The 13,437-nt window shown below is 45.2% G+C and overlaps 1 protein-coding gene across 1 annotated transcript in view; it reads left to right on the top strand.

Moving 5' to 3' along the window:
• MAP3K9 (mitogen-activated protein kinase kinase kinase 9) overlaps positions 1-13,437 on the top strand; it is a 117,824-nt gene that overhangs the window by 100,450 nt on the left and 3,937 nt on the right. Inside the window, exons 4-10 of the mRNA XM_007942338.2 lie at positions 379-527; positions 1,642-1,817; positions 4,047-4,287; positions 5,998-6,120; positions 7,589-7,742; positions 11,177-11,245; positions 12,700-12,812. Of these exons, the coding sequence (XP_007940529.1) occupies positions 379-527; positions 1,642-1,817; positions 4,047-4,287; positions 5,998-6,120; positions 7,589-7,742; positions 11,177-11,245; positions 12,700-12,812 (1,025 nt within the window). The remainder of the gene's footprint in view (positions 1-378; positions 528-1,641; positions 1,818-4,046; positions 4,288-5,997; positions 6,121-7,588; positions 7,743-11,176; positions 11,246-12,699; positions 12,813-13,437) is intronic.

The raw sequence follows: 13,437 nt of genomic DNA, 5'->3' as shown, positions 1-13,437 counted from the left end.
GGTTTCCAAGGCAGTATCACTACAGAAGTAGATTGCCTCATCTTCCTTCCAAGGAGTGGCTGGTGGGTTTGAACCTCCAGCCTTCTGGTTAGCAGCCAAGTGCCTTAGGCACTATGCTACCAGAGCACCCTATTACAAGACATGTGTGGTTTGAGTTGAAAATATAAGGAGAGCTACTCTTCTGACTGTTCATAACCTGTGGTTTCTTGGACTTGAAAGCGAGGGAGGGAACACTGAGGCTCTCACAGCTGACCTCCATTGTGTTAGACTCCCTGTGTGTTTGGGAGAATGTGGGATGCTCAGCAAAGTTTCATGAGCTACTTTGTATTTCACTGAGGTTGTAGCTGGGGTTTATTCTGTGACTTTTCTTCTTCTTAGCTATGGCGTGCTGCTTTGGGAGCTGCTGACTGGTGAGGTGCCCTTCCGAGGAATTGATGGCTTAGCAGTAGCTTATGGAGTGGCCATGAACAAACTCGCCCTTCCTATTCCTTCTACGTGCCCAGAACCCTTTGCCAAACTCATGGAAGGTAAGTGACCCCTGGCCTGAGCAAAACTGGAGTAGCATTTGGAAGATTTGCCCAATTCCTTCAGGATCAATTCCTGAGAAAGGAGATAGCACTTGGCTACTAACCAAAAGGTCTGCAGTTCAAACTCCCCAGCTACTCCACTGGAGAAGGATGGGGCAGTCTGCTTCCATAAAGATTTATGGCCATGGAAACCCTGCGGGGGCAGTTCTGCTCTGTCCTGTAGGGTCACTGCCAGTCAGAATCGACTCAATAGCAGTGGGTTCTTGGCAGAGAGGAAGCCTTTGGGCAATTGGAAGACTACTACAAGATGATGTCAACATCCTGCTACATTGATGTCACAGATGTTGTTCTGTCAATTTTCTGTAACTATAGAAGTTAGCTTAGTAGCTGAGGCTTGATAGTCAGTAGTTCAGTATATTATTATTTAATAAGAAATAAGAAGCTTTAACAGTGTTTATATCAGACCTGGGGTATTCTATATATAGAAATGAAGAATATCTGTGAAAAAAGGAACTCTCAAAAGTTATCTAGTCAAGCCCCATCATTTTCTAAGTGAGAAACCCAAAGCTGAGAGAAGTGATTATTAGGTGGTCAGTCCACTAGTTAGTGGCCAAGCTGGGATTGGGTAGAACTCACTTTTTCTCACTCCCACTGTAGTGCTTTTTAATCCTTATCTTCAGATCATCCCACTGAAGTAGGGAAGAGTAGCTCATTTATTTACGGGAAATTGAAAATCGAGGCCCAGGGCATAGTGACGTGAGGTCAGCACTGGAATCCCACAGACTCATATAGTAGCATGATGAATTTTAGTAGTAGTATTTTACACAAGGAAACTCTTTGGGCTTGCTTTTCCTTATACTTAATTAGCAGTCAGGATTAGATGGGTGCTGGGACTGCTGCATTTTATTTCCCATTTCACAATTGACTTATGGTTGTGTCTTTGGGCACTTGCTTTATTTTCTGAGCCCAGCTGGGAGTTTTCTAAGTTCTAATCTCCGTTTCTGGAAGGAGAAACAGAAGGACGTTTCCTGGTAAATGATGTCGCTGAATATCCCAGTTCCTACATTTGCCTCTGTCCATTGATGCTTTCTGTCTACTCATGTGTTCCATTCAGACTGCTGGAATCCCGACCCCCATTCACGACCATCTTTCACAAATATCCTGGACCAGTTAACTACCATAGAGGAGTCTGGCTTCTTTGAAATGCCCAAGGACTCCTTCCACTGCCTGCAGGATGACTGGAAACATGAGATTCAGGAGATGTTCGACCAACTCAGGGCCAAAGAAAAGGTAAGAAAAAGGAAACGGCATGCATTCAATCAGTGGACTCTCTCCCCTGGGCCTCTGGACTATATCTGCCTGGCCCTGATTCTGGCTCTGCACCTTCCTGCACGGTTTAAGATAACAGAGCAGCTCCTTCCTTCCAGGCGTGTGTGAGGCTGGTTCACTAGGCCACTCTGTGAGTGCCTAGGTGTGACCTGGAAGGGTGCAGACTTTTTCTTTCTTTTCGATATGTGGAAGGAATAAGAAGCAAGAGTCATGAGCTCAACTCTCCCCTACAGAGTATCTACTTCATTGTCTAAATCTGAAAAAGAGCACCATTTAGCACTTACCAGTGGGTATCTCACCCTAGCTCTACAATGGATGGCTAGGAGGAAGTTAACTCAATATAGGATCCCTTCCACACTGGGGAGATCAGTTATCATGACATCTTCCCAGTGTCTTGTGGTATCAGAATCAGAAACAGAGTGTGGACTGGAAATACCATGGGTCTGGAATTGTTGGGCATTTCTCATGTTGTTAAGAAAAAGGTTTTAATCCCAAACCGACTCGGGGCTTCAGAGACTCCTCTAGACTACCAGAGATCTGCCTTTTTGTTTTGGTGGTCATTCCCTGAATGACCCCTCTCTGCTCCCTTGGTGTCTAGCTGGCATTAGTGTCCACACAGGTGAAGCTAATCACAGGGTTATGCAGGAGCTACAGGGGCAGCTAGGGACATTAGGATGTCCTTACAGACTTGATTCCCTTCTTTCTCTTTTCCCCACTATGGGAAATCGAAAGTTAAGAGCAATATGATAATAACAGAAGCTAAAGTTCAATATGGCTTTTGGTATTGTGCATGGGTTATGGTTTTCACTTGAAAGGTCTCATCTGAGCATTATGGCCCTTGCTGCCAGTAGACTGGGCAAGAGTGATTATCCTTTCTATCTCAGAGCTGAGGGTGAGTGTCTTGTCTAAAGTCAACATCACTAGTAAATAAGGAAGCAGAGCTTCCAACATTGGCCTTCTAATCACAAAACCTATATTCTTTCCAGTATATGTTGCTGTTCCCCTAAACAAATGACTTAATAATCACTTTTAGGAGCTCTGGTAGCATAGTGGCTAAGTCACTTGCCTGCTAACCAGATGGCTGGCGGTTCAAACCCACCAGCCACTCCTCGGAAGGAAGGTTGGGCATTCCTACTTCCGTAGTGATACTGCCTCGGAAACCCAAGGAGGGGTCGCTATGAGTCGGGGCCGACTCGACGGCACATAACAACAACAACAATAGCTGATTTGGAGAGAGTAAATTCTTGTTATGCCGCATGGCAATCCTAAACACAGTTCCATTTGGCAAATCATAGAAATTGAGTTTATGATAAATTTTAAGTATATCAGCCAGTAAAAAAAAAAAGGTAAGTTAGATTTTGCCAATAAATAGTTACTTGATAGTTAATTTATAGAGCGTGTATTATATGACATGCTCTAAGTAATTCATATGAATTGTCTTGTATAGAACCATAAGATAATAATTGTTTTAGGTAATACAACTCTGTAATGTTGCTCCCTGTATATATGATGCCCAAAGCCACATGGTTAATGATAGCAAAGCTAGGACCTGAATTCAGGCAGTTTGTGCCAAAGCCCTTGCTCTCAACCATCGTGCTGTGGTACTTCTCCATTATAAGGCTTGTAGGTGGGGCAAAGGGTAAGATGTATAAGGTGCTTTCTCTGCACAGAAATTCCTCTTCAGTCATTTCTCTGTATGGGAGATGTGATTTGCATACTGTATGGTTGACCCCCACATAGGTGTTTTACTAGGAAGGGGTTAACCATATTTGAGGGTCCTCTAGGAGTTCTGGTGGCATAGTGCCGAAGGCATGTGACTGCTAACCAGAAGGCTGGAGGTTCAAACCCACCAGCCACTCCTTGGAAGGAAGACTGGGCAATCTACTTCCGTAGAGATGTTGTTATATGCCATTGAGTCGGACCCGACTCATAGCGACCCCTCCTTGGGTTTCCGAGACAGTATCACTACGGAAGTAGATTGCCCCATCTTCCTTCCGAGGAGTGGCTGATGGGTTTGAACTGCCAGCCTTCTGGTTAGCAGTCAAGTGCCTTAGGCACTACGCCACCAGAGCTCCCTCTGTAGAGATACCAACTCGGAAACACCAGGGGAGGGGTCGCTATGAATCGGAACCACACTCGTGAGTGTGGCTTTGGTGTTCTTCTCTCTAATGGTTTCCACCCTGCCTGCAGGAGCTCCGCACCTGGGAGGAGGAGCTGACGCGGGCAGCACTGCAGCAGAAGAACCAGGAAGAACTGTTGCGGCGCCGGGAGCAGGAGCTGGCCGAGCGGGAGATTGACATCCTAGAAAGGGAGCTCAACATCATCATCCACCAGCTGTGCCAGGAGAAGCCCCGGGTGAAGAAACGCAAGGGCAAGTTCAGGAAGAGCCGGCTGAAGCTCAAGGATGGCAACCGCATCAGCCTCCCTTCCGGTGAGTGGCCCGGGCCTGCTGGGAAATGACAACAGAGAGCCTGGTCAGGGCACAGTGGCAGGGGGCATGTGGGAGCTCTGGACCAAGCTGAGACACCTCAGTGATGAAGCAGTTCTGAAATGGGCCCTTCCATTCAGTGGAAGGACACTGACCTGCAGAAAGACTGCCCCACGCTAGGGCATTATGGAGTGTGACACAACAGTAAGCAGGGTCCAGGCTGCTCAGAGCAAGTCATCCACATGGGGACTTGTCACACTTCAGAAAACCTAGAGAGAGAAGCATGTAATTGGGGTGTGGAGTGTGTGTGGGGGGGATTTCCAGAGTGTCTGTATGTATGAAACAAGAAAAATCTTGGCTCTGCAAAATAACACATCTCACGGTTTCCTTAAATAATTAGTTCTCTGAGTGCAGTTCAGATTTGATTAAACTTATAAGAATTTGATTTACACCTAACATTTTAGAAACACACTGGCTGAAGAAAGGTGCATTTGTCATATATACGGCCTTGGGAAAATGCAGGGAGAAATCGGAAACTGTTGATTAGAATCATTGTGGTGTGCAGTGTACCCACAATGGAGGGGAGTGCTCAGCTGTGTGTGTAGGTAAATAAAAATGTTCAGTTGTGTTCTGATTCTGCAAGGCCACGGGAAGCAAGCTTACCAAAAGTGTAAGGAACTCAGTGAATGTGTTCATGTTTACTGGTTTTCTTGTCGCATAGTTGTTTTCATACTTCTGGAGTCTTTAAGTCCCTCTTGGGGATCGATTGTGTGCCCAGCATATAGCTGGGTACCAGGGATATAGAAATAGAAGCTGCAGCTCCTACCTTCAGAGAGATGGCAATCGAGCGAGTCATTGTCAGTTGCTGTCCAGTTGACTCTGACTAATGGCCACCCCATGTGTACACAGTTGAACTGCTCCATGGCTTTCAAGGCTGAGGCTTTTCAGAAGCAGATCTCAAGGCCTGTCTCCCAAGTTACCTCTGGGTGGGTTCCAACTCCCAATGTTTTGGTTAGTCGTGAACACTTAGCCACTTGTTCTACTAAGGGACTCCCCTAGTGAGAAGACCTAGGTGTGGGCAAGCAGCTGTTCATTACACCTCTTTGACAGACGAGGAAACTGAAACTCAGAAATTTCGGAGCTGAACACAAACTCCAGTTTACTGACCGTAAATTCTACATTTTTTATCCTATATCTTTGGACTACATCAGAATTTGGACCATTTGCCCATCTCCCCCTCTTCCCTATGTTCCCACCAAAGGCTTGTTCTTAATAACTCATTCTTCCCATTCTTAGTGAGCAGCATCTTCTCCCACCTGTGATCTCTGACAAAGGAAGGCATTTGTAATAGATGATATGGAATAGGGAATTTTGATTTAATTTTTTAGAATAATCAACAAGGTCTTATATTCTAAGAAAAACAAAACAAATAATTCTAAATATGCCATTGCTATACCTGTATGCATTATAGAGACAGCTGATGAAGACTGTGTAATGAAGTACACTCAGATAATGAATTTTCCATCTTTCCATACCTTCATCTTGCCATGTCTGTTTGTCAAAAAGAGATGATCCTAAAAGATAACATTTCCTATAGGTGAACAATGAACTTTTCAGGAAACTTAGGCCTGTCCCTTGGGCATGCCAAGCAATGTCAGTCTTCTTACGGGAAAATTCTAATGCACACACACGTGTTTGTCTTTCCCCAAGCAGATTTCCAACACAAGTTCACGGTGCAGGCCTCCCCAACCATGGATAAACGGAAGAGTCTGATCAACAACCGCTCCAGTCCTCCCGCAAGCCCCACCATCATTCCTCGTCTTCGAGCCATCCAGTGTGAGACTGCTTCCCAAATTAGTTGGGGCCAGAACCCACCAGGGGCACCTGTCCCCTGCTCTGTCCAGCCACCGACTGGTCCAGGCTTGCTCCATCCATAACTTCTGCCACCTCTCCTCGACAATGTGTATATACATGCACATATGTACGCAAACCCTTAGCCCTCCCCTTTCTCTCTCTCCATTAACTTTACTACTTCTTCCTGTACCTTTTCCTTTTAGTCAGATACCAGCAAAGAAGTTTGTGGGTATCGATAGTATCTTTAGTGAATTACAGAGTGATTTGGATACTGGCGTGTGATGTAGACCCGGGTTGGTATCCTGGCCTGGGGACCTTGCATGCCCTCTACTATATTTGGGGCATCATTTCTTTCGGTCAGGCTTCCCAGGGAAAGGCTTTTTTAAAGTTTAGCTTCTAAGAAAACTTGCCAAATACTTTATGGTCGGCCAAATCTGGATAAATTGTATTTGTTGGGGGGGGGAATGGAGAAATTTCACCCCAAAATTCTGAATTTCTGGCTTTTTAAAAAAATCAAAGCAGTGAATTTCTATCTTTGTGGACCGTGGTTGCCTGGAACCGGTGTCTCCACATATTCCGTATTTTGCTTCCATCCCTCAACTCCATGGTTGGTTGGTTTGCTTGTTTTGGGTAACTGGCTCACTTTAAGGAGCAAGCTCTGGTGGCGTAGTGCCTAAGACATCTGACTGCTAATCAGAAGGCTGGCGGTTCAAACCCACCAGCCACTCCTTGGAAGGAGGATTGGGCAATCTACTTCCGCAGTGATACTGCCTCGGAAACCCAAGGAGGGGTCACTATGAGTTGAAATCGACTTGACAGTAGTGAGTTTGGTTTGTTTTGGTTTGGGCTCACTTTATGATATATGCCTGGTCCCTGAGGCATTTGGATTTCAACCCTTGCTCTAAGGAATCAACATGAGAGGAATGTTCCGTCTCTCTTATCTATTATATTTCTCTAGTCTCTTCTTTCCCCCTCCTCCTCCTCCTAACTTTTTTCTCCTTATCCTTGAATCCCTTACTTTCTTTTTTTCCAGCCCATTCTCCCCAAAACTTGTTCTGCACGTGCGCATCTTTCTTCCCCTCTGTCTCTCCCTCTCTCTCCTTATCTTTCTACCTCCCACTGTTCCATCCCACCCAACGAAACAAGTTTCTTAAGTCAGATCTCTTTGGAACTCTGACATCTGATTGGTCTGAGCTTCAGCTTTATACATGGGCCTTCTGAGAATTTAGGAAATTTTCTCATATTTGATATTTGAGAGTGCTAAATAATTGATAGCTGAGAACTCTATCACTTTTCTGGAAAGCTCCAATCAGGCACAGAGTTTTTGATAAGGTCTGACTTCTTCCTTGCAGCTCCCAGTGTGTGTGTGTGTTTGGTGTAGTAGAGGCTAGTTTTGGGGGAAGCTCTGTCTGGCTTCTCTCCAGTCCCATCCAGCCTTTGTTATTCACAGTGACACCAGGAGAAAGCAGCAAAACCTGGGGCCGCAGCTCGGTCATCCCCAAGGAAGAAGGTGAGGAAGAGGAGAAGAGAGCCCCAAAGAAGAAGGGACGGACGTGGGGGCCAAGTACATTTGGCCAGAAGGAATTTGCCTCAGGAGATGAAGGGTAAGAGCCAGATGATGTGACATTCTTTCTCACTTTAAAAATGGGTACATCATTTAAAAATATGATAGAAAATATCTGAAAAATTATAAGCTTCTTGATGTTTACAACAGAGTTTTCCAATTTCCTTCCTTGTTCCCTCGAGCCTCCTAGCATAGGGGGCATTTTTTTTTTTTTTTCCTGTAAAGGGCCAGATAGAGCATATTTTAGGCTTTGCAGGCCTTAGTGGACTCTGATACATGTAATGAGCTGTGCTTCTGTGCCACAAAACAGCCATAGAACATGGAATGAACATGGCCGTGTCCAGTACAACTTTGGATGATGATGGTGAGCACAATATCACTGCACTGTACATGTGAAGAATGTTGAAATGGCACATGTTTTGTTGCATACATATTTATCATCATAAAAGGGAAAAACCCAGTAACGGGCAAAACTTGGTCCATCAGCTGTGGTTTGCCAAGCTCTAGAGGTGTCTGGGAATTCAGGCATTAAACAAATATAAAACGTTCTGCCTGAGTGTTCGATTTACACCTGCCTCTTCCTCTTAAAATATCTGTTCAGAGCAAGGAGAAGAGCAGGGATCATAGAACCCTCTTGACCGGAGGAGCCTTTCTCCTGAAGCAGGGTCAGGCACAATAATCCAGCCCTGGCAGTGCCAGGAACCATTTGTCCTCAAGTCAGTTTCAACTCATGGTGACTCCATGTGTGGGAGAGTAGCGTTGTGCTCTGTAAAGTTTTCAGTGGCTGATTTTTTCGCAAGTAGATTGCCAGGCTTTTCTTCCAGGGAGAGCTGAGTGTGTTAACCATTTGCACTCCCCACCCCAGGACTCCAGAAGAAACCAAACTCACTGCCATCGAGTTGGTTCCCAACTCATAGCATCCCCCACTGGGCTTCTGAGGCTGTAAATCTTTGCAGAAGTAGATCTCCCCATCTTCCTTCCATGGAGCAACTGGTGGGTTTGAACCGCCAGCCTCCTGGTTAGCAGTCAAGTGCCTTAGGCACTATACCACCAGAGCCCCTCCAGTTGGATATAATGCCAAGGCTGCCACCTCATAGCCACACTGATATGTATGAATGCCCTCTCTGGGAAAAGCACAGCACATACCTTGGTGCCTTGGATGTGCTTATGTTCCTGCTTGTGAGCTTGTAGGACCTCTGGTGGCATAGTGCCTAAGGCATTTGACTGCTAACCAGAAGGCTGGCGGTTCAAACCCACCAGCCACTCCTTAGAAGGAAGCTTGAACAATTTACTTCCATAGTGATACCGGCCTTGGAACCCCAAGGAGGGGTTGCTGTGAGTTGGATCCACCACCATGGCAGTGGTTCTGATTTGTGGGCTTGTGGCTCAGGAGTTAAATTTTCCCAAGTCCCAGCTCTTCACAGGCCAGTCGATCATCAGGTAGTAGCGAAGAGCTTGGAAGACAACACCGACTTCCCAAGTGTGAATCCTGGCTTCACAATTCCTGGCTGTGTGATCTTATGCCTCAGTATTCTCATCTATAAAATGGGAATAGTCGTAGTACACATTTCTGGGGGTTGAGGTGAGGATTAAAAATTCATGTTCATGAAATGCCTAGCAGATTGGCCAGTGTATCATTTGTTGTTGTTGTTATGTGCCGTCGAGTTGGCCCCGACTCATAGCGACCCCTCCTTGGGTTTCCGAGGCAGTATCACTATGGAAGTAGGATTGCCCAACCTTCCTTCCGAGGAGTGTATCATTAGCATTGTAAATATTAGCTGTGGTGATTATCCTCTGCTTCTTGGCAGTTCTCTTATACCTGAAAGATTTGACTTAATGATTTATACTTCTTATTGTTGGTGTAAGACTTAGGACAGTGTTTCTTGACTTTTCTGAGTGTATCCCCCTACCCTGGCCCCTTTTAGTGATTTTCCAGAGTTTATAAGGTTGACTTTGAGACTTTAGATCCCTGCTTACAGGTGCCCTGAACCTGTAACTGGTGTAGGTAATCCTTCAAATACTAAGATTTCATGTCCAAGCCTATTTTCCTGTGTCAGATAAGAGCTTAAGGTGAAAATAACAGTTGGGTTCATGAAGGACTATCTGAAGCTAGGCTGCAGAAGCTACTGGATGCTTTTGGATGGCAAGTTTAGATATATAAGGCAAATAAGCAATGTGAGAACTCAGGGATTGAACCCTTGGGAGGTAGAAAATTGCTCTGCTATGCTAAGTTCTTTAGGACAAAACCAAACTCGCTGCCATTGAGTCGATACTGACTCATAGCAACCCCCATTGGGTTTCCAAGGCTATAAATCTTTGCAGAAGCACACTGCCTCATCTTTCTTCCATAGAGCAGCTGGTGGGTTCAAACAGCCGACCTTTTGGTTAGCAGCCAAATGCCTTAACCACTACACTACCAGAGCTCCTTTCGCTAGGACAAAAAACAAAACCAAACTCATTGCCATCAAGTCGGATCTGACTCATAGTTGACCCCTCCTTGGGTTTCCGAGGCAGTATCACTATGGAAGTAAATTGTACAACCTTCCTTCTGAGGAGAGACTGGTGGGTTTGAACCACCAGCCTTCTGGTTAGCAGTCACATGCCTTAGGCACTATGCCACCAGAGCTCCTTGCTAGGACAAGAGCCCCCTAATCTGTCCTCTGAACCCTGGGCTGGAGAAGTTTGAGCCAAGTCTGAGAAACTCAGTCACTAGAAACCCTTGGTATTTCTGACTTGAGTATGATTCCAGATGGGACTCACCATGCTAGCTATAGATCCCAATAGCTTCTGTGGCTCTGCTTCATTTAAAAGTTTTTTTTTTTTCTTTTTTATTGCTAATAAATCAAATAATTTTATTTTGCTACCAAATATTAACTTTGGAATTTTCTTCCTTCCTCTACAAATTCACCCTCACAACCTTTTGAAGCAATTCAAAGTGTATGACTTAATTTTTTTAAATAAATTTCTCAATTCCTATTGAAGAAATAAAATCTCAAGCAAGGATCTCTTTGATGTCAGAAATAGTTGAGAAGCTCCATATGGTAATATTTCTATTAGTACCTGTTGCCTGAAGAGAAGATGTAATATAAAAAGCTATCATGAATTCAGTAATGTTAAGTGAATTTGTGTTTTGTGAATCTTGATAGTACCTTCATCTTTTGCAAGAAAAATAGTATGTATCTGTAGGAAACGCTTGTACTGTCTGTATGGAGCTTGGGTACGCATAAAGCCACAGGCTCCTTGTGGTTATGCTGTGGCTGCCCAGGGACCTTTGTCCCACAGGTCAGCAGGTCTTGGGGCTATTGCAGCCCCAGCAGGGCCATCTTGTTAGATTCTTGCATGGTGTGGGCTTTTCTGACTGGACAAGGGAAGGGTGGCTGGCTGGCAACACAGCTAGAGTCCAGCCTGGTGTGGGAGAGACTGGGCTGGATGTGTCATCTGTTGCATGCTACTGATTCTGTTTATTCATTGAAGATCCCCTCAGAGACGTGAGAAAACTAATGGTTTAAGTACCCCATCAGAATCTCCACATTTCCACTTGGGGTGAGTCTAACCTTCACCCTTTCATCACCTGTGCTGGTAACAGTCCCCTTGCTATTTCCTTGTTCTCATCACGTCTGCCCTAGAGTCAAGCTTCATTGCCAGGGCTGTGCAGACATTTTTTTTTTTTTTTCCTTTAAATTTAAAGCAGTACCATTGTGCACCTTGGGAAAATTCCTGTGTTGGTCTCACTTTTTCTTGTTCTTCACTACTCTAGCCAAGCCCTTTGTTGGATACCCCTGGCAGCCCTAGTTTTAGGGAGATCATATGTGGCTATTTTTCCTTTGATCTTTAGCACCGGTTTTGACTTTTCTAATCTGGGTTTCCTGGCATGCAGAGCTGGAGGTGATGTTACAAGATTTTCAGTTAGAAATCGTAGGTTGTAGGTTTAGCAATATATGTATCTCTGGCTCTGGATTTTGGTTGGGACCAGTGGTTCAAGAATATACTTTATTTTGTGGACGTTTCTGATAGCATTTGAAAAAGAGTTCTGAGGTCAGGGAAAAAAATTGGTCCTTCTCTCTCCCACTCAAGATGGCCTGGGACTCTAGAAAGAGTTGAATGGTACTTTCTAACCCTAAAAAAAGAGTCACTTCTGGTTATAATCCTGGTGTCTCCAAGGTAACCATTGTCCAGAGATTACTCGATTCTCCCTTGTACTATCCTTTAGGTAAAAGACAAGTGCTTCTGGGCCTCTGATTCCCCCATCGTTCCCCATCTGGGTGTGTGCAGCACCCAGGCTGTATCCTCAGAGTTACGGGCCTGTCAGTGTAAGTGGATTACAAGGTTTTGAAAATGAAGTCATGTCCCCTTCCTCTCTACTCCCAGACAAAGTGGAGGGATCAAGTACAATATTACATGTAACTGCACAGGTCTGTCCCAAAGTGCACTGGCTTGGTGCAGCTTAGAGAGATAATTTTATTGGTTGATTTTTGTTTTTTTAAAAGTGGATGGCTTTGAAAGTTGCCTAAGCATGCCATAAGCTTGGAAGGAGAACTTGAGGAGTTATGTGAGTGAAGTAGCCTGGCCCATCTCTGTCTCCACCAGTACCCAGTGCTTGCCTTGCATTGTACCACTTGCATTGCAGTATTTCTGATGTCACTGCTATGTTGAATTCAGCATCTGTGAGTTGATTGCCTCTCCCTTAAAATGAGCTCAGACAAGGCCCCAGCCAGTCCTGGGCAGTCCTTACTCTTTCTGCTGCTCGCCAGCCTGCCCACCAGGTCTTTCCACAGCAGCATGTGAGGGATGTCCTGCCACATTTCTTTCCCTAAAGCATGTACACTTTTGTTTGCAAAGTAAGTGGGCTTTGTAGGAGTTGTGTCCTGTAATCCAAGCCTCTTAGGCTTTGATATAACTGAGCACATGGGGAGAGATGTTTCCACAGACCCATGGAGCTGAGGGTACAGTAAAAGAAGGCACCAGTTCTAACATTTTCCCCATTTCCACTTACTCAGCCTCAAGTCCCTGGTAGATGGATACAAACAGTGGTCATCCAGTGCCCCCAACCTGGGGAAGGGCCCAAGGAGCAGTCCGGCCCTGCCAGGGTTCACCAGCCTTATGGAGATGGGTAAGCATCACCCTTGTCTTGGTTCTCTTCCTGTTCCCTCAGGGAGTTCTTGGCCAAGCTTCCAGAACTGTTTAAGAATTCCTAATGCTATTTCATGCTGGTTGTCCACTCTTCATTCATCTCCTGTCTCCTCCACACATACATCCTGTCTCCTCTGCATTTACTCTGCTTCCATTTCCCTGAGTCTTCCCAAATCACAGACTCTTCCTGCTGCTGCCTGGAGCCTGCCCTTGGCCTCAGTCCCAAGAGACCATTACAGTCTCCTTAAGGTGGTGCAGAAGGGTGAGGTTGTGAATCAGGCATTTCCCCTTTCTGGGTCTCTTTCCTTGTATTTTAGAGCAAGCAGTCCACAAAGCGGGGCATAGTGGCAGAGGCACTGTGGCCTTCCTCCAAGGAAGCTTTTCCATCATTGCCCTGTGACTACTGCATGGCCAAGAGCTTCTGTAGAGATAAGGACTCTTTGTAGATTTCTAAGCTCCTAATAGGTCAGTCCATAGAGCAGATTGACCTTGACTTGTTTAGGGGATTTTAATCCTTTGCAGTCTTAAACATTATTCTAGAAATCCAGGGGCCTTTCCAATTTTAAGGTATGAAAAAATAAGGTATGTGTCTGTTCTATCCAGTG

The sequence above is a fragment of the Orycteropus afer genome, unplaced genomic scaffold, assembly GCF_000298275.1.
Source record: "Orycteropus afer afer isolate SDZICR_OR568_19922 unplaced genomic scaffold, OryAfe1.0 scaffold00088, whole genome shotgun sequence".
NCBI lineage: Eukaryota > Metazoa > Chordata > Mammalia > Tubulidentata > Orycteropodidae > Orycteropus > Orycteropus afer.
The sequence above is the reverse complement of the archived record's forward strand: the minus strand, read 5'-3'. Positions and strand labels throughout refer to the sequence as shown.